This window comes from Myotis davidii, unplaced genomic scaffold (genome assembly GCF_000327345.1).
Source record: "Myotis davidii unplaced genomic scaffold, ASM32734v1 scaffold49, whole genome shotgun sequence".
Taxonomy (NCBI): domain Eukaryota; kingdom Metazoa; phylum Chordata; class Mammalia; order Chiroptera; family Vespertilionidae; genus Myotis; species Myotis davidii.
In genome coordinates, this window is record NW_006300375.1 from 4,481,756 (window position 1) to 4,498,808 (window position 17,053).

At 33.2% G+C, this 17,053-nt stretch overlaps 1 protein-coding gene across 1 annotated transcript in view; it reads left to right on the plus strand.

Moving 5' to 3' along the window:
• The window catches only part of SEMA3C (semaphorin 3C), a 158,449-nt gene that overhangs the window by 78,649 nt on the left and 62,747 nt on the right, over positions 1 to 17,053 (plus strand). The window contains exons 3-7 of the mRNA XM_006777148.2: positions 1,227 to 1,387; positions 2,489 to 2,551; positions 9,655 to 9,774; positions 12,251 to 12,341; positions 16,306 to 16,425. Coding sequence (XP_006777211.1) covers positions 1,227 to 1,387; positions 2,489 to 2,551; positions 9,655 to 9,774; positions 12,251 to 12,341; positions 16,306 to 16,425 — 555 coding nt within the window. The remainder of the gene's footprint in view (positions 1 to 1,226; positions 1,388 to 2,488; positions 2,552 to 9,654; positions 9,775 to 12,250; positions 12,342 to 16,305; positions 16,426 to 17,053) is intronic.

Consider the following 17,053-nt stretch of genomic DNA (forward strand, 5'->3'; position numbering starts at 1 on the left):
AGCTAGTAATCCTGGTAGCTGCACAATTGACAAGTATAATATGCTCACACAGCAACGTCCAGAGGTAGAAAAAGTGGCACCTTTTTGGGGTGCCACTTTTTGAGACCCAAGAAATATTTTCAGTACCCCTGCAGAAGGCTTCTCTATAAGTCTCATAGACCATAACTAGTCAGAGGCCACATTTAAACCACTCACTGGTTAGGGGAATGGAACCACTATTGTTGGCCTAGACCAGCTCTGCCAACAGGAAATTTTATTACGGGAATCGAACCATGACCTCATGGTTCATAGGTCAGGGCTCAACCACTGAGCCAGGCCTGCGGGCCAGAAAGTGTATTCTTGTACAGTTTTTCATTCTTTTATGATTATGATCAAAAGAACAAAGAAAACATCAACTCTTTGAAAGGAAAAGTCTTAAGTTGTGCAAAGAGCATTTTGACTAGAAAGAAAATTGATTCTGCTATAATTGTTATTGATTTTTGTGTTGTCATGGTGCATTCATTATAGTCAAAGTTCAGCGGTGCAGGCACATATTTAATGTAAAAGAAGTTAAATAAACATGAGTCACTGTTCATTGAGATACTGAAATCTAACAATTCAGAACATCTGAAAATTCATTCTTTTTCCTTATAATATATACATGAACATTTAAATGACATTAACTTTTTATGGAGTATACTGGGGAAAAATAGGTTTCTTTTTAAGTAATTTATCAAAAAAACATATTGAACTGGTTAGAATTATGTTGAGGGAGTAAGGTAAATATTTAGAGCAGGGAAATAATTCTAAAATGATGTACTGAGTCCAACAAGAAAACATTAAGACAAACTAGGAAGACATTCACACGGCCATTGTTTGTTTGTTTGTTGGGCTTTTATTTGTGTTTCAATCTGCTAACTTTACTATATATTTTTGGCTAATCTGTTTGAACTAGTTGATATGACATCCAGGAATAAAACTCAATTGAGATTCTTACAAAATGTGAATAATTTTGTAATCAATGTCATCACTATAAACTTTAAAATTACATTTATCGATTTATGTTTTATTTCAGAGACAATGAATAAAAATATTCACTGAAATAACTCTAATTTATAATTAATTTATTATTGTAGGAGGAAAATGTGTCTTTACAGTTTTGGATAAATATTTCTGTAAGATAATTTTTATTAAAATAATAGATCATTGAACCATGTCTATTTTCACTGTGTTGTTCACTATTTCAGAGCTTCGAGAAACCAAGACCTCTGAGTACTTCAGCCTGTCTCACCACCCTTTAGACTATAGGATATTATTAATGGATGAAGATCAGGACCGGATATATGTGGGCAGCAAAGATCACATTCTTTCCTTGAATATTAACAATATAAGTCAAGAAGCTTTGAGTGTAAGTGTATTACTTTTGTGAGGGCAATGTTGATCTCTTACTTGCTTTTTTCTTTAAAGACTTAAAATACAATAATAAATTATGTATTTCATTAGAACAATAGAAAATACCAGTTGCATGTTTATACGTAATTGGAAGTTCGTATTTATTTAATGGACTGAAAATATAAAATCAATTCCATTTTCTTTGTCTAGTTTTATAGTTTTAAACAATCTAAAATCTGAAGCTGAGAAAACACTTCCTGTTTATACATATATAGAATGAGAAAAAAAGAAGACAAGAGTATAGCATGAAAAAAAATAGTCGGATTAAAGGAAGACCTACCTTGTCATTTATTTGTAATTCAAGAAGTCCTTGGAAGAAACACAATTATTAAATGCACTATTCTTTGAACAAATGTAGCCCGTCTTTGTCATTCTGTTTCACAACAAGGAAATAAATTGAGACTCACTGGAGTAAAGAAATAAAAGTAGATTCATTATAAATTTATTACAGAAAGGAGATTTCTGGACTTGCTATTTTAAAAATGGACAGCAGACAAAGAAATAATCTTCACTACCAGACCTGAGCCAAGGCAACAACGACTTGGAATGCTAGGACAGTATTTCAGAGCAGGAGCCATTTGGATTCTATCCAAGCTATTTTAACTGTGGATGTACCTAGGTGCCCATTTTAATTAAATCCACCAGCCTAGCTTGTAGTTTTCTCAAAATAATATTAAACTGAGATTGCAATATAAATGTAAATTCATTGTGATATAAGCAGTTGGAAAAAGTGTACTATAAATAAAAAAGAGGAAATATACCTTATATTGTGCACATTAATAATGACCTCATTTTAATATAATAGCATTAGTAAGGGGGCATATATTGAAGTGCTTTTGTTAAAAGAAAGATTGATGGAAGGGATAAAAACATAAGTCTTACAATAAAATTTTAAAATCCATATTCATTTAAGTTCATAAAATGAAAGAAGATAGAATTTTGAAGTAGAAATACAGAAACATCTTAAAGAAATCTGTTAGCATAAAGTAAATGACGAGCACTGAGCTGTCCTATGTACAGGGAGATTTATGCAATCTATATTTTCCTTTCTGAGCAGGTTTTCTGGCCAGCGTCTACAATCAAAGTCGAAGAGTGCAAAATGGCTGGCAAAGATCCCACAGTGAGTGCTTTAAAAAAAAAAAAACCCAAAACTTAAATATTTGGTCTTCGAATCCATGTATCTTGAGTGCAGCCAGGAGTGAGACAACCGGTGTTGGTGTTTTAAATCCTCTGCTGGACACATGGTAAAAAATGTAAATACAGAAAGATTGGAACTCTTAAACATTGTCATTTAGGAATTCCTGACTGGGTAAAACTTTCTTGACTTGCGTTCATTATTGCACCCTGACACTTTTCATGATGAATTTCAGTAATAACCCCTGTTCCAAGCGGATCCAACCTGTGGAATTCTCAGGAGGCTGCTGAAATAATGATAATGCAAGACTCTGGACCAACTCCCAGATACCATGTGGGCTTTTCCTAAGAAAGATTCTCAGCAGAAGGGTTGTGGTTAGCCAGCACATTCCAGAGGCATAAATCACCAGTGGTGACTGGTGTCTTTGTTAATTAAAAATAACCATAGAAACAAAATTGAGACAGGTATAAATATCAATAGATTGTCAATGTGAGGCACTAGAAACACTTGTAAAAATTATGTTTCTTCCAGAGTCAAGGAATAAATCTATATTGATTGCTGCTAACGACTTGCTGAAACTGACAGATTATGCTTTTTTTTTTAATTAATCCTCACCCCAGGATATATTTTCCACTGATTTTTAGAGACAGTGGAAAGGAGGGAGGGAGGGAGGGAGGGAGCGAGAGAAAGAGAACATCAATTTGAGAGAAACACATTTATTCGGGTCAAGCCCATGACCCTCTAGCCACTGAGATACACTGGCCAGGACTGACAGATTATTCTTGAATATTATAAAATAAATACAGGAAAAAATATCTAATGTGCACAAGTCATTTAATGCTTATAATGAAGCATATATGTCATTTCACCTTATTTCAAATCATGAAAAAAATAACATAATAGATCCAAGTATCAAGATTACTTGTTCTTATATTAATAACTTGGTTGCCCGGCTGGTGTGGCTCAGTGGTTGAATGTTGACCTATGAACCAGGAGGTCAGGGTTCAATTCCCGGTCAGGGCACATGCCCAGTAGGGAGCATGCAGGGGTAGCTAATCCATGATTCTCTGACATTATTGATGTTTCTCTCTCTTCCTCTTCTTTCCTCTCTCTGATATACATTTTTTAAAAGATACTTAAAAAAAGAAGTTTCTTTTTTTTAATCATCACCAAAGGACATGTTTATTGATTTTAGAGAGAGAGGGAGAGCGAGAGACAGAGAGAAAGGGAGAGACATTGATGTGAGAGGTAAACTTCAATCAGTTTCCTCCTGTTTGCACCCCAACTTGGGATTGAAAGTGCAATCTAAGTATGTGCCCTGACTTGGGATCAGACCTGCAACCTTTTGATGTATGGGACAATCCTCCAACCAATTGAGCCACCCAGCCAGGGCAGAAGTTTCTTTAGATAATTCATTCTTTCAATCATTTTTCAAAAAATACTGATACCTACTATGCATCTGGCATAATGTTAATTGCTAGAGATACAATTTTCTGCTAAAATAGACATATTTGACTCTCATAAACTTTATTACCTTGTTGGAGAAGTCAACATCCTAAATAATAAAAGACTAATATGCAAATTGACTGAACGGTGGAATGACCGGTTGCTATGACGTGCACTGACCATCAGGGGCAGACGCTCAACGCCGGAGGGAGTGCCCACAGGGAGAGGCCACTCAGCCAGAAGCTGGGCTCAAGGCTGGTGAATGCAGCAGTGGTGTCGGGAGTGCTAATGACCCCTCGAGGGATGTCCACCTGCCAGCTTTGGCCTTCATGGGGAGCGGGCCTAAGCCAGCAAGCAGACATCCCTCGAGGGGTCCCAGGCTGTGAGAGGGCAGAGGCTGGGCTGAGCGACCCCTCCCTCCCCTCTAGTTAATTTAATAAGCATGGAAATACATCCTGATTCAGGTGTGAGATTGAAATATGGTGATTGGGTAGCAAACTAATAAATGTATATACACACACACACAATCAGGACTAAGGTCAAATAACAGCCTTGAGTTAGTGTTGACTAAACACTTTCCATTGTAAGTGTAGCATTCATTATAAGTATAGAGGTAAGAAATGCTGATTTTAGGAGAGAAGGCTGTGGGCTGAGCCTTGGTAATAAGTACTTCAGAGATTCATCAGATTGGATCAAAGAAAAAAAGACTAAATAACCCTTGTGGAAGGAGAAAGTGTGGAAATGAGCTTTTTATTTTCATTGACTCTTAATAGTCCCAGGTTTCAGGTTCTAAAAAGGTCAGGCTCAGTGCAGGTCCAAGGAAGAACTTGGAATGTTGAATCTCCAGGTCTCACTGGAAGGTGTTCTTGGCAAGAGCTCACCAGGAGTGGCTTTTTGCCGCAGTAATATCCTGTGGCTATAATTACTGGATTTAATTGTCCTTTGTTCAAAAAGATTTTTATTTCCCATTTATACAGGATATGTAGGATTTGGTTACCTTTGCACGTTCTTGTTCCAAAACTTGCTGTTGATTTTCTAAAGAATCTTAGCTAAGTCATTAAATTTCTTTCTCTCTTTGGCAAAATTAAAAGGCTCTGTTATTTGCTCTCTTGTAATTAAAAGTCATTAGATAAAATCTTCAATACATGCTTATGTTTTCCCATAGTTTTGTCATACTGTAATGGCATTCATAGATATCTTTAAATTCTGCCTTAGAGCCAATTAGTATACACAATGTAAGTAACTGGTGGAGGGTTCTGTTCTAGTACAGCCAAAATTGTTGAGTCCTGGGAAATAGCAATCAAACTAATGCTTTCAAATAAATGCTCTGTCTGTGCTAAATAAGAGCATGTTTGACAAATCCATCTCATTTCATACATCCAAGATACCTACAGAGAAGCATGCTTTAATCAGACCAAAGGAAAAAGAATTGTAGGCGGAAAAATAATAGTCCCTCTCCACTCCTCCCCCGACCCCATTGCATAGTATGGACCATGAAAAGTCAATATTTTTAATACCCTATTCATCTGTGATCCAGAATATATTTTAGAAACGTCTGTTTTTAAATTATGCAACTAATATATGTTTAATATAGAAATTTAAAAGACCAAGAAAAGCATATAGCACACAGTAAATACTATATTTCTGTTAAGTAAATAAAATAAATTCACTATCCAAATATAGTACATTAAAAATTGGGGTATATTATTTCAGCATTTTATTTTTTAATATATTTTTATTGATTTCAGAGAGAAAAGGAGAGGGAGAACGAGATAGAAACATCAATGATGAGAGAGAATCATTAATCAGCTGCCTCCTACAACATCCCCCACTGGGGATTGAGCCCGCAACCTGGGCATGTGCCCTTGACAGGAATTGAATCAGGGACCCCTCAGTCTGCAGGCCGATGCTCTGTCCACTGAGCCAAACCAGCTAGGGCTATTTCAGCATTTTATTACGTGACATATATAGTATATGAATAAAAGGACATTATATTCTGCATAATGTTAGCAGCCTGATTTTTCATTTTACATTTAACATTTTACCAGAAAATACTTTCAAAATAGAGTTAAACAATTAAAAGAAAGCCTGCATGGTGCTGAATTTCACTGAAGTCTCATTCCCCAAACCTTTCACGGATGCCTATTATGGTCAGGGCCTATATACTAAGCTCTGTGCAGGACAAATGCCCTATTTACTTCACAGGTTTGTATTGGCAGTTGGAATTGAAAATGTGTGTGAAAGAGTCTAATATTTAACCCAGTGTATATTTATTTGCCAGAAACTATTCCAAGTGCTTTATTATTATACAGGGTGTGGCAAACGTAGGTTTACAGTTGTGATCAAGAAAAACAGTTTATTCTTGTATTACTATTTAATTAACTATTGTATATCTTCCATATAAACAACTGTAAATGTACTTTTGCCTCTATATTGCTCACAACAAATACTATCATCACCATTCGTAGATAAAAAGATTGAAGCACAGAGAAATTACATAAATGCCTCAAGTACAAACTGCTAGTTAAAGATAAAGACAGATTTTTTAATAGCTCTGAGATTTGTATACCTAAATCCACTCTCTATGCCCAGCTAAAGATATGGCATGATGCCCGGCTGGCATGGCTCAGTGGTTGTCAACCTATGAACCAGGAGATCATGGTTTGATTCCCAGTCAAGGCGCATGCTCGGGTTGTGGGCTTGGTCTCCAGTGTAGGGCATACAGGTGGCAGCTGATAAATGATTCTCTCTCATCATTGATGTTTCTCTCGCTCTCCCTCTCCCTTCCTCTCTAAAATCAACATACACACACACACACACACACACACACACACACATATATATATACATACATACACACATACATACATACATACATACATACTATGGCATGATGACAGACCAACTCTAATTGTCTCTCTTGTTTCATCGGACAATAATCCTCTGTCTCTTCTAGGCACTATTCACCAAGTAAGTCCTGCACTGCCTTGCCTGTTTTTAATTCATGCTCTGCTGTTTTGTTAGAACATCTTTCCTTATGCTTTTGCCTGTCAAAATCTCTAGCTCATTCTGCAATGACACCCCCTTCAAACCTTTACACCAAGTTCCGCATTCCTCATTCTCTTCTTTCCTTCTGTAGCACCTTTTGAAAAATATAACCCTATTACAGCATCTACTATAGCCTGACAGTAGGAATTGAATCTATTATTTCCAGTGTTTTCAGTACTATGTACAGTGCTTGACTGAGTGTATAAATATTTGCTGAATGAAATGGTCTAGGTCAGAAATAATGTATTCAGAAACTAAGGCAGAACAATGGAAACGGAAATGACCTAGAACATGATTTTCAATAATTAACTCAGCTGCTTTGTTTTTCCTTTGGGGTTTTTCTCTGTAAGGGGAGGTTGGAGGGGCACACTGGGCACCTTCCTATAGAAAAGCTGGATGGTGGAGGGCGGAGTGTTTCAAGAGCCAGCTCAGTTACTTATTAAACCTAGAGCATTTCATTTAACCTCTTTGAAATTCAATGTCCTTATCTCTAGAATGGCACTAATACTTTAATTGGAACACTGTTGTAAAGATTAAAAACAACATCCAAGGAAGAGCTCTTTAGACATTAGTAACAGTTATAAAAACTCCCTTCTAATAACTATAGATTCCAAACACAATTACAGATTTTGAAGAGGTTAAAAATACAAGATGTGTTAGGCACATCTGTGTTTGAAAATCTGCTTTACCCTTTTCTAGCTATATATCCTCAGGCAAGTTAACTAAAACTGTTCTAAGCTTTATTTTTCTAAAAGCGGTTGAGTTGTAAAAAAAAAAAATGAGTGAATGTTAAGTGCCTAAGTAGCGTATTATATGCTAAATAAATGTGAGATATAAAGGTAAAAAAAAAAATCAAACCTCCTGGGAATTAAAAGAGGCTAAATATATGAAATGATTATTCCACTGTCTGCCACATAATAAATTCTCAACAATTACTAGCCATAATAAACATATCAATGTATCTAATACATAGATATAAAATAGATAAAATAAGTATAAACTGTATTTGAAATATAAAAGAAATATTAGTGACTTTTAACTAATACCAGTAATTCATGATGGTAAATGGCCTACAAAACTCCAGAGAAGACAGACATAACCTATTATTAATAGAGTTGGGTTGAGTTCATGTCTTATGGAAAAATAGTATATACAGAACCCCAGAATGACTAACTTTGAATGTGAAAAAAATAAACACAAGTCTCATTGCTCACAGATACCCTTAACATAGACATATTATATACACACCATACATCATCTATGCTTTTTCTCCCGAGAAACACATTATCATCTGTGGTTATATAGTCAATTTCCAGGAACCTCTATAAACAGGTGTCAAGATACTGTGACATTATATATTTAACAAAAATCCTTAATGTCTTAAAATAAAAATAAACTGTGTAGTCTGGTCTATAAGGTTTAATTTTTTGACAGCAAAGTTAATGATTGATTATTTGATAATAAAAACCTATAATAGAAACATGTGTAGAAAATTACCACATATAAAAATAAGCATATACTTACTATCAAGTAATAATGAATATGAAAGGAGGAAATGATGGAAAATATAAAATAACATTGACTTTAAATGTAGCTTCCTTTTTAGTAAAATTTGTGTTTTTACTTTACTAATAATGTAAGTAATGCATGTACATTATAAACAATAAATAAAATACATGATACCTAGAAGAGAGTATAAAAGAACATCGATGGTCTCTCACCACCCCTGGGAAAACTACTGTTATCTTTTCATATATTTTTATTAAAATATTTATCTTTGATTTGTAACATTATTTTTAATAATGTTCTTTGAGAGAAAAAGTAACTGTGAAGGGAACAACATGTAATCTCAGGCTGGATTAATTTGTAGTCAGCAAAGGATAGTGAGCCTAGTAAACACAGAGCATGCAATGGTCCCTTCAGTGACAGATATGCGTTTGTTGATGGCCATATTTATGTACTTCTGCAAGGCCATAGTCAGCTTATAATTACTATAATGATTTTTTGTTGTTGAGAGAATAAATGACAATGTCTAATGATTGGACTGGGAACAGGTGAGAAAGGAGATTTTGAAGAAAGTATTTTAGGGGGTTACAGGCAGAGAGAGAAAAATTGCATCATTTTTCACAGAAAGCAATAAGTTTGGCATTTCCTTCAAGGTTTGTTTTATTCACCAATTGTAAAGGCCAATAGTGCTTGCCATTGTGTACTAAAGGTAGTACAGGCCTTGTATAAGCACAATTTCACTTAATTCATGTTTATATGAAATGTGTATGTGTGTGTATGTTTTGAAAAAAATTTGAGGAAACAATTTGCTGTACTTAATCTTAGGTAAAAATTAAGTTCATTAAGTTTCAGAAAATAAAAACTTACATAGCATACAGAAGAGAAAGATGAGAGAGATATATCACTTTACTCATTATCTAAGTTGGCCTACCTTCCACCCGAAATAAAGCAATGGTGTAACCAATGTGGTTCTCTTACTATCTCCGAACATGTGAGAGCAGAAAGAAAAATACAAAGCAAAGTTTCACAGTAATGCTTAGGAATAGCAATAAAATCGTTACTAAGCACTTCTTTACCTATTCTTTCAGCATGGTTGTGGGAACTTCGTCCGTGTAATTCAGGCGTTCAACCGCACTCATCTGTATGTTTGTGGGAGTGGTGCTTTCAGCCCAGTCTGTACTTATTTGAACAGAGGGAGGAGATCAGAGGTGAGTGTAACATTTTTTTCATTCTTTGTTCTGCTTAGTGTCAAAGGTTGCTTAAAACTGTATTTTAGAGTTAAATCTTGGAAATATCAATAGTCATAAAAAAGTTTCAAGCCCTGTAAACACAAAATATATTACATTTTGTTTCTGGCCATCAGGTTACTTAAAATACAGCCTTTTGCCTTTAAACATTATATATATATCTGAATGGAAATGCTGCAAAAGATAAAGGAAAAAATGGTGTGGCTTCATAATTATTTAGAATGTAAGGCATTGATAATATTAATGCAAATTATAGAAATATTATATTATACATTCACTTTCTCAAATCTATTTTAAACAATTTCTTATTATGTTTCAAATTTAATAAACTTTTATGAAATACACAACTGTAAGTGCCAGCCGAAGAGAACTTTATATAATTAATAAATCACACTTTCATTTAGAGTAACATTGGTCTACGAGGGTTTTCTAGCCTTATTCTTACATTGGTTAAAATGATTTGGGGATATTTGAATAAAAGTATCTTCTGAGAGTAAATATACAGCTAATGTACAGTCAAATATGTGGCTGGTTCAACTTCACCTGTGATATTTAAGACTGTGTTTATCCCAGTTTACAATTATTGATTAAGGAAACAATTCATTAGTCCCAAAGAGATTTTCCGGATTCTTTTAGTCAAACATGTCATATTTAATATAAATATTTTAAAAACTGAATTATTTCATAATATCTTGCTTTGATTTTATTATGCATCTTAAGCCTTGAAAGTCCAGTTCTTAATGTCTAAATTCAATTTTACAGATTAGAATTGTAAAAAAAAGATTAAATGTTGCTACTGATATATCTTAGGTTCATTTTTCTTTAACAAAGGTTAATCTACTTAGTATGAATATAATTGAATAATCTCTCTGTATTTCTTTATTATTAATTTTTTCATGTATGTAACATATTTATATATATGGTAAATGGCCTACAAAACTCCAGAGAAGTTTTATATATATATTGTTGAATAAAAAATCACTTAAAAATAACTGAGTAATTATCACTTGACCCCATATTGATGCATCTCCAAGTGGTTCAAAACAAGATGAAGTATTAAAGTTCTTAAATGTAAAGCTATGCTTCTTGCAAGAGTACAGTTGGCTGCATTGAGCTTGTCATTAGAACCACATGCCTGTGATCAACTGATAAATAAACTACTGCCCTAGACGTCTGCAATCTGTCAGACCCTTTACTGAAGACTGCACAGTCACTGCAGAGGCCACCAATAGCACAGCCCTTTTCAGAGCACACGTTTCAAATGCAATCATTTTCCCACGTACAGATTGCCCACTATGCACTTCAAGGCTTAAATGCAAAAGTCAGTAAAAAAAAAAAAAATCTCATATGGAAAACCAGCATGGAATGAATTTTAATCACTTTATCCAATATGAACTACTACAGTCTCATTTCAAAAAAATCTATTTAAAAGGGGAAGCATGTCCATTAATTAATATGTGAACATTGAAGAGTCAACTTAAGTATGGAAAGGGTTATGAATTTTAATCTTTTTAATGCTTTCCTTAGTAGACAAGTCAAAGGGTTTCATCATAATATTGTATTTATATACATATCTAGAGTAAATATGGAATGCAATTTTATCAGGATAATTTTGAAAAACCTTAGCTTGACACCTAAGGACTGCCATCATCTAATGCAACCAACAAAAGTGATAATCTTTTTCTTAGAATTTTAGTAGTCACTTTTACTAACTTACCTAGAAAAAGTTACGTATACCAACAAGATGTTCCCTCTCACTGAAGCTGCACTGATCATTATTGAAATCTTTGCTCATAGTCCCTGCACTTCCCTACTCCCATTCCTTGCTTAATGTTTTTCCTAAGCACTGAGCATCATCTAACAGACTTATATTTTATATATTTATTCTCTTTATATTTTATATATACCTATTTATATTCTCCCTCAGTATATTATAAATTACTTGAAGGCAAAGATGTTTGTCTATTTTGTTTACTGTATCCCTAACGTATTGTCAGTGCCTGGCACAGAGTAGATGGTCGATATATTTTGTTAAATAAATAAATAATAAAACATTTTAATCTAAATTATGAATTATTGCTTAACTTAGCATAATGATGTACATAACAAAATTAAGTGGTAACAAATTTTATTTTTAAAACAGTCTTATTGTAATTTTAAGTGGGTTTTAATAATGTTGCTTTGAGGAAAACTTGTTGGATCAGTTTTATGGGGAGTGTAATAGAATGAGAATTTGATCTACTAAGGTTAGTTTGTAATTCATAGATGCATTTGTCTACAGGCCAAGAAAGTCTTAATACAGTGAATTGGGAAGGCATAAGCAACTAAGTATAAAGCTTATTATTTATGATGATGCTTTGTTTTACTAAAGGCCAATTGATTAACTAAAATAATGTTATTTATTATTACTATCTTTTAAATTTTATCTACAATAAAGGACCAAGTTTTCATGATTGACTCCAAGTGTGAATCTGGAAAAGGACGCTGCTCTTTCAACCCCAATGTGAACACAGTATCTGTTATGATCAGTAAGTGAAAAATAAAGGAGGCAGTGAGAAATAGAAAATAAAAAGGAAATTAAGGAAAAATAATTCATGACATGGTATGCCCATTTTTGATAATTGTATGGATGATAGTACATGAGTAAAATAATAGGAAGAAAGGCTTATGCTGAGAAATAGAAATTTTAGTTTCTCATGTTCAGGAATATTCATAATAAGCATGTATTTTTTCATTGAACACAACAGTACTCTCATTCCTAGAGCAAGTCAACAATTTACAAAAAAACATGCATATATATATATATGTGTGTGTATATATATATATATATTATAAAACAATTTTCAATGTTTCCTGTAGTTATTTTTCTAGTATTAAATATACCCACTTTCCTCATGTTTTAGTAATCTTTTACAAATTATTAAAAATGATGTTACTCTCTGATGAAAGACTAACAGAGTACATGGGTTAGCCAAATATATTCTTATGGATTGTCTAGAAGTTGCTATACTAAAACAAGAGCTGGTGGTAAAATCGCTTTTCTATTTTCTCGTTTTCCATAAAATATATCAGTTAAGTAGCAGGCCCAATTGCTTGCTGCTACGTATGTTGACAAATCAATGTCTTTGAGTCTCAATCATCGAATGCCTTTCTATAACTTAAAAGACATTCCCTTCTGGTTAGTGACGACGCTTCTAGAATATGTCTGGTTTAACATGAATTGACTGTAAGGACAAATCGGGGATCCCAGTGCCAACTATACAGTAGATGCTTTCCCCTGTTTGCTTCCTGTATGTGTTGCCGATAGTAAAATTATATCATTTGACAAGAGAACAGGTGGAAAAATAATTATTGTGGTCACAGTGCTTTACTTTGATTCATTTAAAGAGGCAACACATCGGGCTCATATCTGGAAACTAAATTAAGACAGGTACATCTAGCACTGACTAAAATGTGGCCCTGGAAGTTATCCAGTGAATTATGTCCATACGGTCATTCAAATTGGACAAAGAGGAGATGAAAGTATATAATTACGACAGAAAAATTAGAAACCTTTGAAACCACAAGATATCCAAATATGTCTGATGCAAGGACTTTTCAGATAAGTTTCTAAATATTTAATAGCAGTGTCTTAAAAAGTCTTTTTTTAAATACTTTAGAAATTCTAATATTACATGTATGTATATATACTAGTTAAATAGATAGAGTTTTCATTCATTTCAAGCTAAATGCTATGCTATGGAAATAAATTTCAAAGATTAGCACTAACACTATAGTTTTATCTCATCAAATACTGTTTAGAACAATAAGCGTTAGAACAAGGCACTATGAATCTTAGTGTTAAAATGTGATAAGCCATTTAATAGTTTTGCCTTTAGAGACTTGGATATTTTTACAAAATTGAATTTAATTGGCCTTCATTTTTAAGGACCTGAGACTTCAATTCTTATGCTGATGTTTCTATAATGCCTTTTAATACTTTGATCAACATTATAATTTATACTATCACTGAAATTCATTAAACTGCAATCAGCCCGCTGATGGGGCTTGGTGGTTGAGCGTCGACCTATGAACCAGGAGGTCAGGGTTCAATTCCCGGTCAGGGCACATGCCCAGGTTGTGGGCTCAATTGCCAGTGTGGGATGTGCAGAAGGCAGCCGATCAATGAAACTCTCTCAGCATTGATGTTTCTATCTCTCTCTTCCTCTCTCTTCCTCTCTGAAATCAACAAAAATATATTTTAGGAGAGAAAACCTGAAACCAAAATGAGCAGGAAGCTTGATAAGCTTATATTTATAATTTTATTTGTTCTATTGATTATTTCTTTAAAATCATCTCCATTGTCATCTCCAATATTGTGTAATAGACCTGTATAGTCCTCTCACTTTGCTATACAGTGTTTGGTCATTTCTGTTCAACTGCAATCCACTAAGTAACACATATTTGTTAAGATATTCCAAGAAACATTGTGAATTTTAATTCCAAACTTCACAATGTGGTTGTGACATCCAACCAGATATGTATGTTTAATGTTCTTTTGCTATTTTTAGTTATTGTTGTAGCACAACAAAGAAGTCAGGTGATATCTTTTAAGGAGCCGATCAAAAACCTCATATGGTTTTTCTGGTAGTGGAAGTGCAATTGGAAAGCAAAATATTTTTGGATTAAAGAGAAAAGGCACAAGTTTATCTTTGCATAAGTCCTACAAAGAAATCCTTCATAAAATACTCTATTCTCAAAATTCGTCCTAAAGTGTCATTAATTAAATATTTCTTATACAAAATAAAGCAGGCACTTTGTTATTCCCAATTATTAAGAATTTAAGACAGGAAATGAAGTCAGTCAGACGTGCAAGCTTCCGTAATGTTTAAGACATAACTAATAAAGTGGTGTGTAATAGGATTAGAATCAGCCCTCTGCATCATACACCATCCTCCAGTATCCTTTATTCTTTCCTTCCTGGATACAGAGATGATAATTGATAGCTGTGCTAGTCAGTATATTACATAACAGAGTTTTATAACCCATTGTTTGGAGGATAACTGGGTATAGCTACAGTATGAAATGATTAATTGCGAAGTTATTTCAATTTAACAACCATTGTATCAACAGAATACTTGTGTAGATGCTTCATAAATGCCCACATAATTTTTAAAGAAACTAAACCACTCAAAATGCTTTCCTGCACATTTTTGTTCTGTCTCTATAATCAATTTCCATGGGCTTTAGACCCTGTGAGGAAGCCACACTGGAGACACAATACCTGCCATGCCCAATTGCTAACGTGTAGGGGTCAGTTTCATGACCTAGTGAGCACATATTAAAAACATTCCATTCTTCATTCTATCCTGGGCCAATTGGTAGTGCTTGTTACTAAACAGTGAGCTTAGAGTGCTTCAAAATGTTCCAGTTCTGCCAAAATGACCACAATCTGAAAGTAGCCAAGAAGTAATTCTAGAACAGTAGTCGAAGAGCACAGCTGCATGGCGGTTTAGTGGGACAGACCTGATAAATTTTATTCTCTTTTAAATAGATATTTAGCTACTGTTTTATTCTCAAGGGTCACACATACCCATTCAATATCTACTCTCTTTCCTAGCATGAAAATTAATATGGATAAACTAAATGTTAAATGTTATGTATATACAGATTAAAATAATTGTTTTTGCTCTCAATAATGATAATTTAATTTAAAAATATCTTTACTTGTCTCTGCATTCTATTTCTCATGGGTTATGTTAAGCCATATGTAGTTTAGTAACATAATATTATATTTTTACCATAATTTTAATATATTGTTTTGCAAATGAAAATAGAGAACTTTGATTATCTTGTAGCAACCTTCTAGCACTGAAAATCAAAGTGTATACTTTTAATGATGACATTATTACATCAATAGTATTTTGACTAATTTTAATGTTGCCTCCATGTCATTAATAATAATAAAAACTATTAATCTCAATCCCTTTAGTATAATCATAGAATTTTAAATATGTGGTGAGGACTTTTCAGATCCATAATTCAGTTCCCATATTTTACAGATGAGAAGATTGTGATTCAGGGAGCTAAATGACTTAGTCCTAATTCCCAGTTTGCTAATTACTGCCCAAAATATACAAAGCAAGTTTTCTGACTCTTACAGTATTTTTATTAAAACACAGTAATAATTAAGCCATTCTGTTATCTTTTATAATATGTTACATATATTATTTCTGCCATTTCTGATACACACTATAAACATAGGCATTTCGTATTATTAAGTACAGGCAGAGGAATTTTTATTTCTTCGTAGAATAAAGTCATTTTGGTAGCCATACAGTCAATAATGAGACCAGATTAAACTTTACCAACTTTTTATTTGGTGGATAATGTAAACCAATTAACAATTATAAACACTGTAATATGTGTACTAATCTAATTAAGCAAGTTCTCCTTGATATTTCAGATAGCCTTAAAAACATTTACATTGTGTTGATAATTTCTTTTACATAGATGAAGAACTTTTCTCTGGAATGTATATAGATTTCATGGGGACAGATGCTGCTATTTTTCGAAGTTTAACTAAAAGGAATGCAGTCAGAACTGATCAACACAATTCCAAATGGCTAAGTGGTAAGAAAACATTTTATACATTTTTTTAGAATTATGCTTTAGACTAATTTGTTTAGTTCCATAATAAAAATTAGGTAAAAAATGGTAAAAAGATAAAGAATTACATGGCCTTGTCATCAGTAACAGTAATTCTGACTTTATGATTTTAAAAGTTTAGGATAAGTAAATAATTGAAATAGTCATATTCTAACTCTTTACTAATCACCACACAATTATTATAGAATATATAAATTTTAAAAATGACTGATATTCATCATACATGCTTGTACACAAGAATCCTCTCTAATTGTTTAAGTGTAACATATTATAATTAAATATGTTATTTATTCATTTAGATTGTATGTGTTAATAATGTCAAAGCTAAAAGTTCTCTAAATTTATGAAGATAAAGTGAATAGGGTATATTCAGAAACTATATTTGTTTTATACTTAGATTCTAAATTATAAAACTGGTATATATTATTTTTTCATAATTTGACTAAGATTTAATAGAAATCATAGTTATAATAATTTTATGATTATCAGTATTCAGCTGCTTCCAGCTCTTAGGATCACATGGAATTCACATCATGAAAGGTGCTCATTTGACTTTAATGCACAATTTCATTGAGTTCCTGTTGTTGAGAAG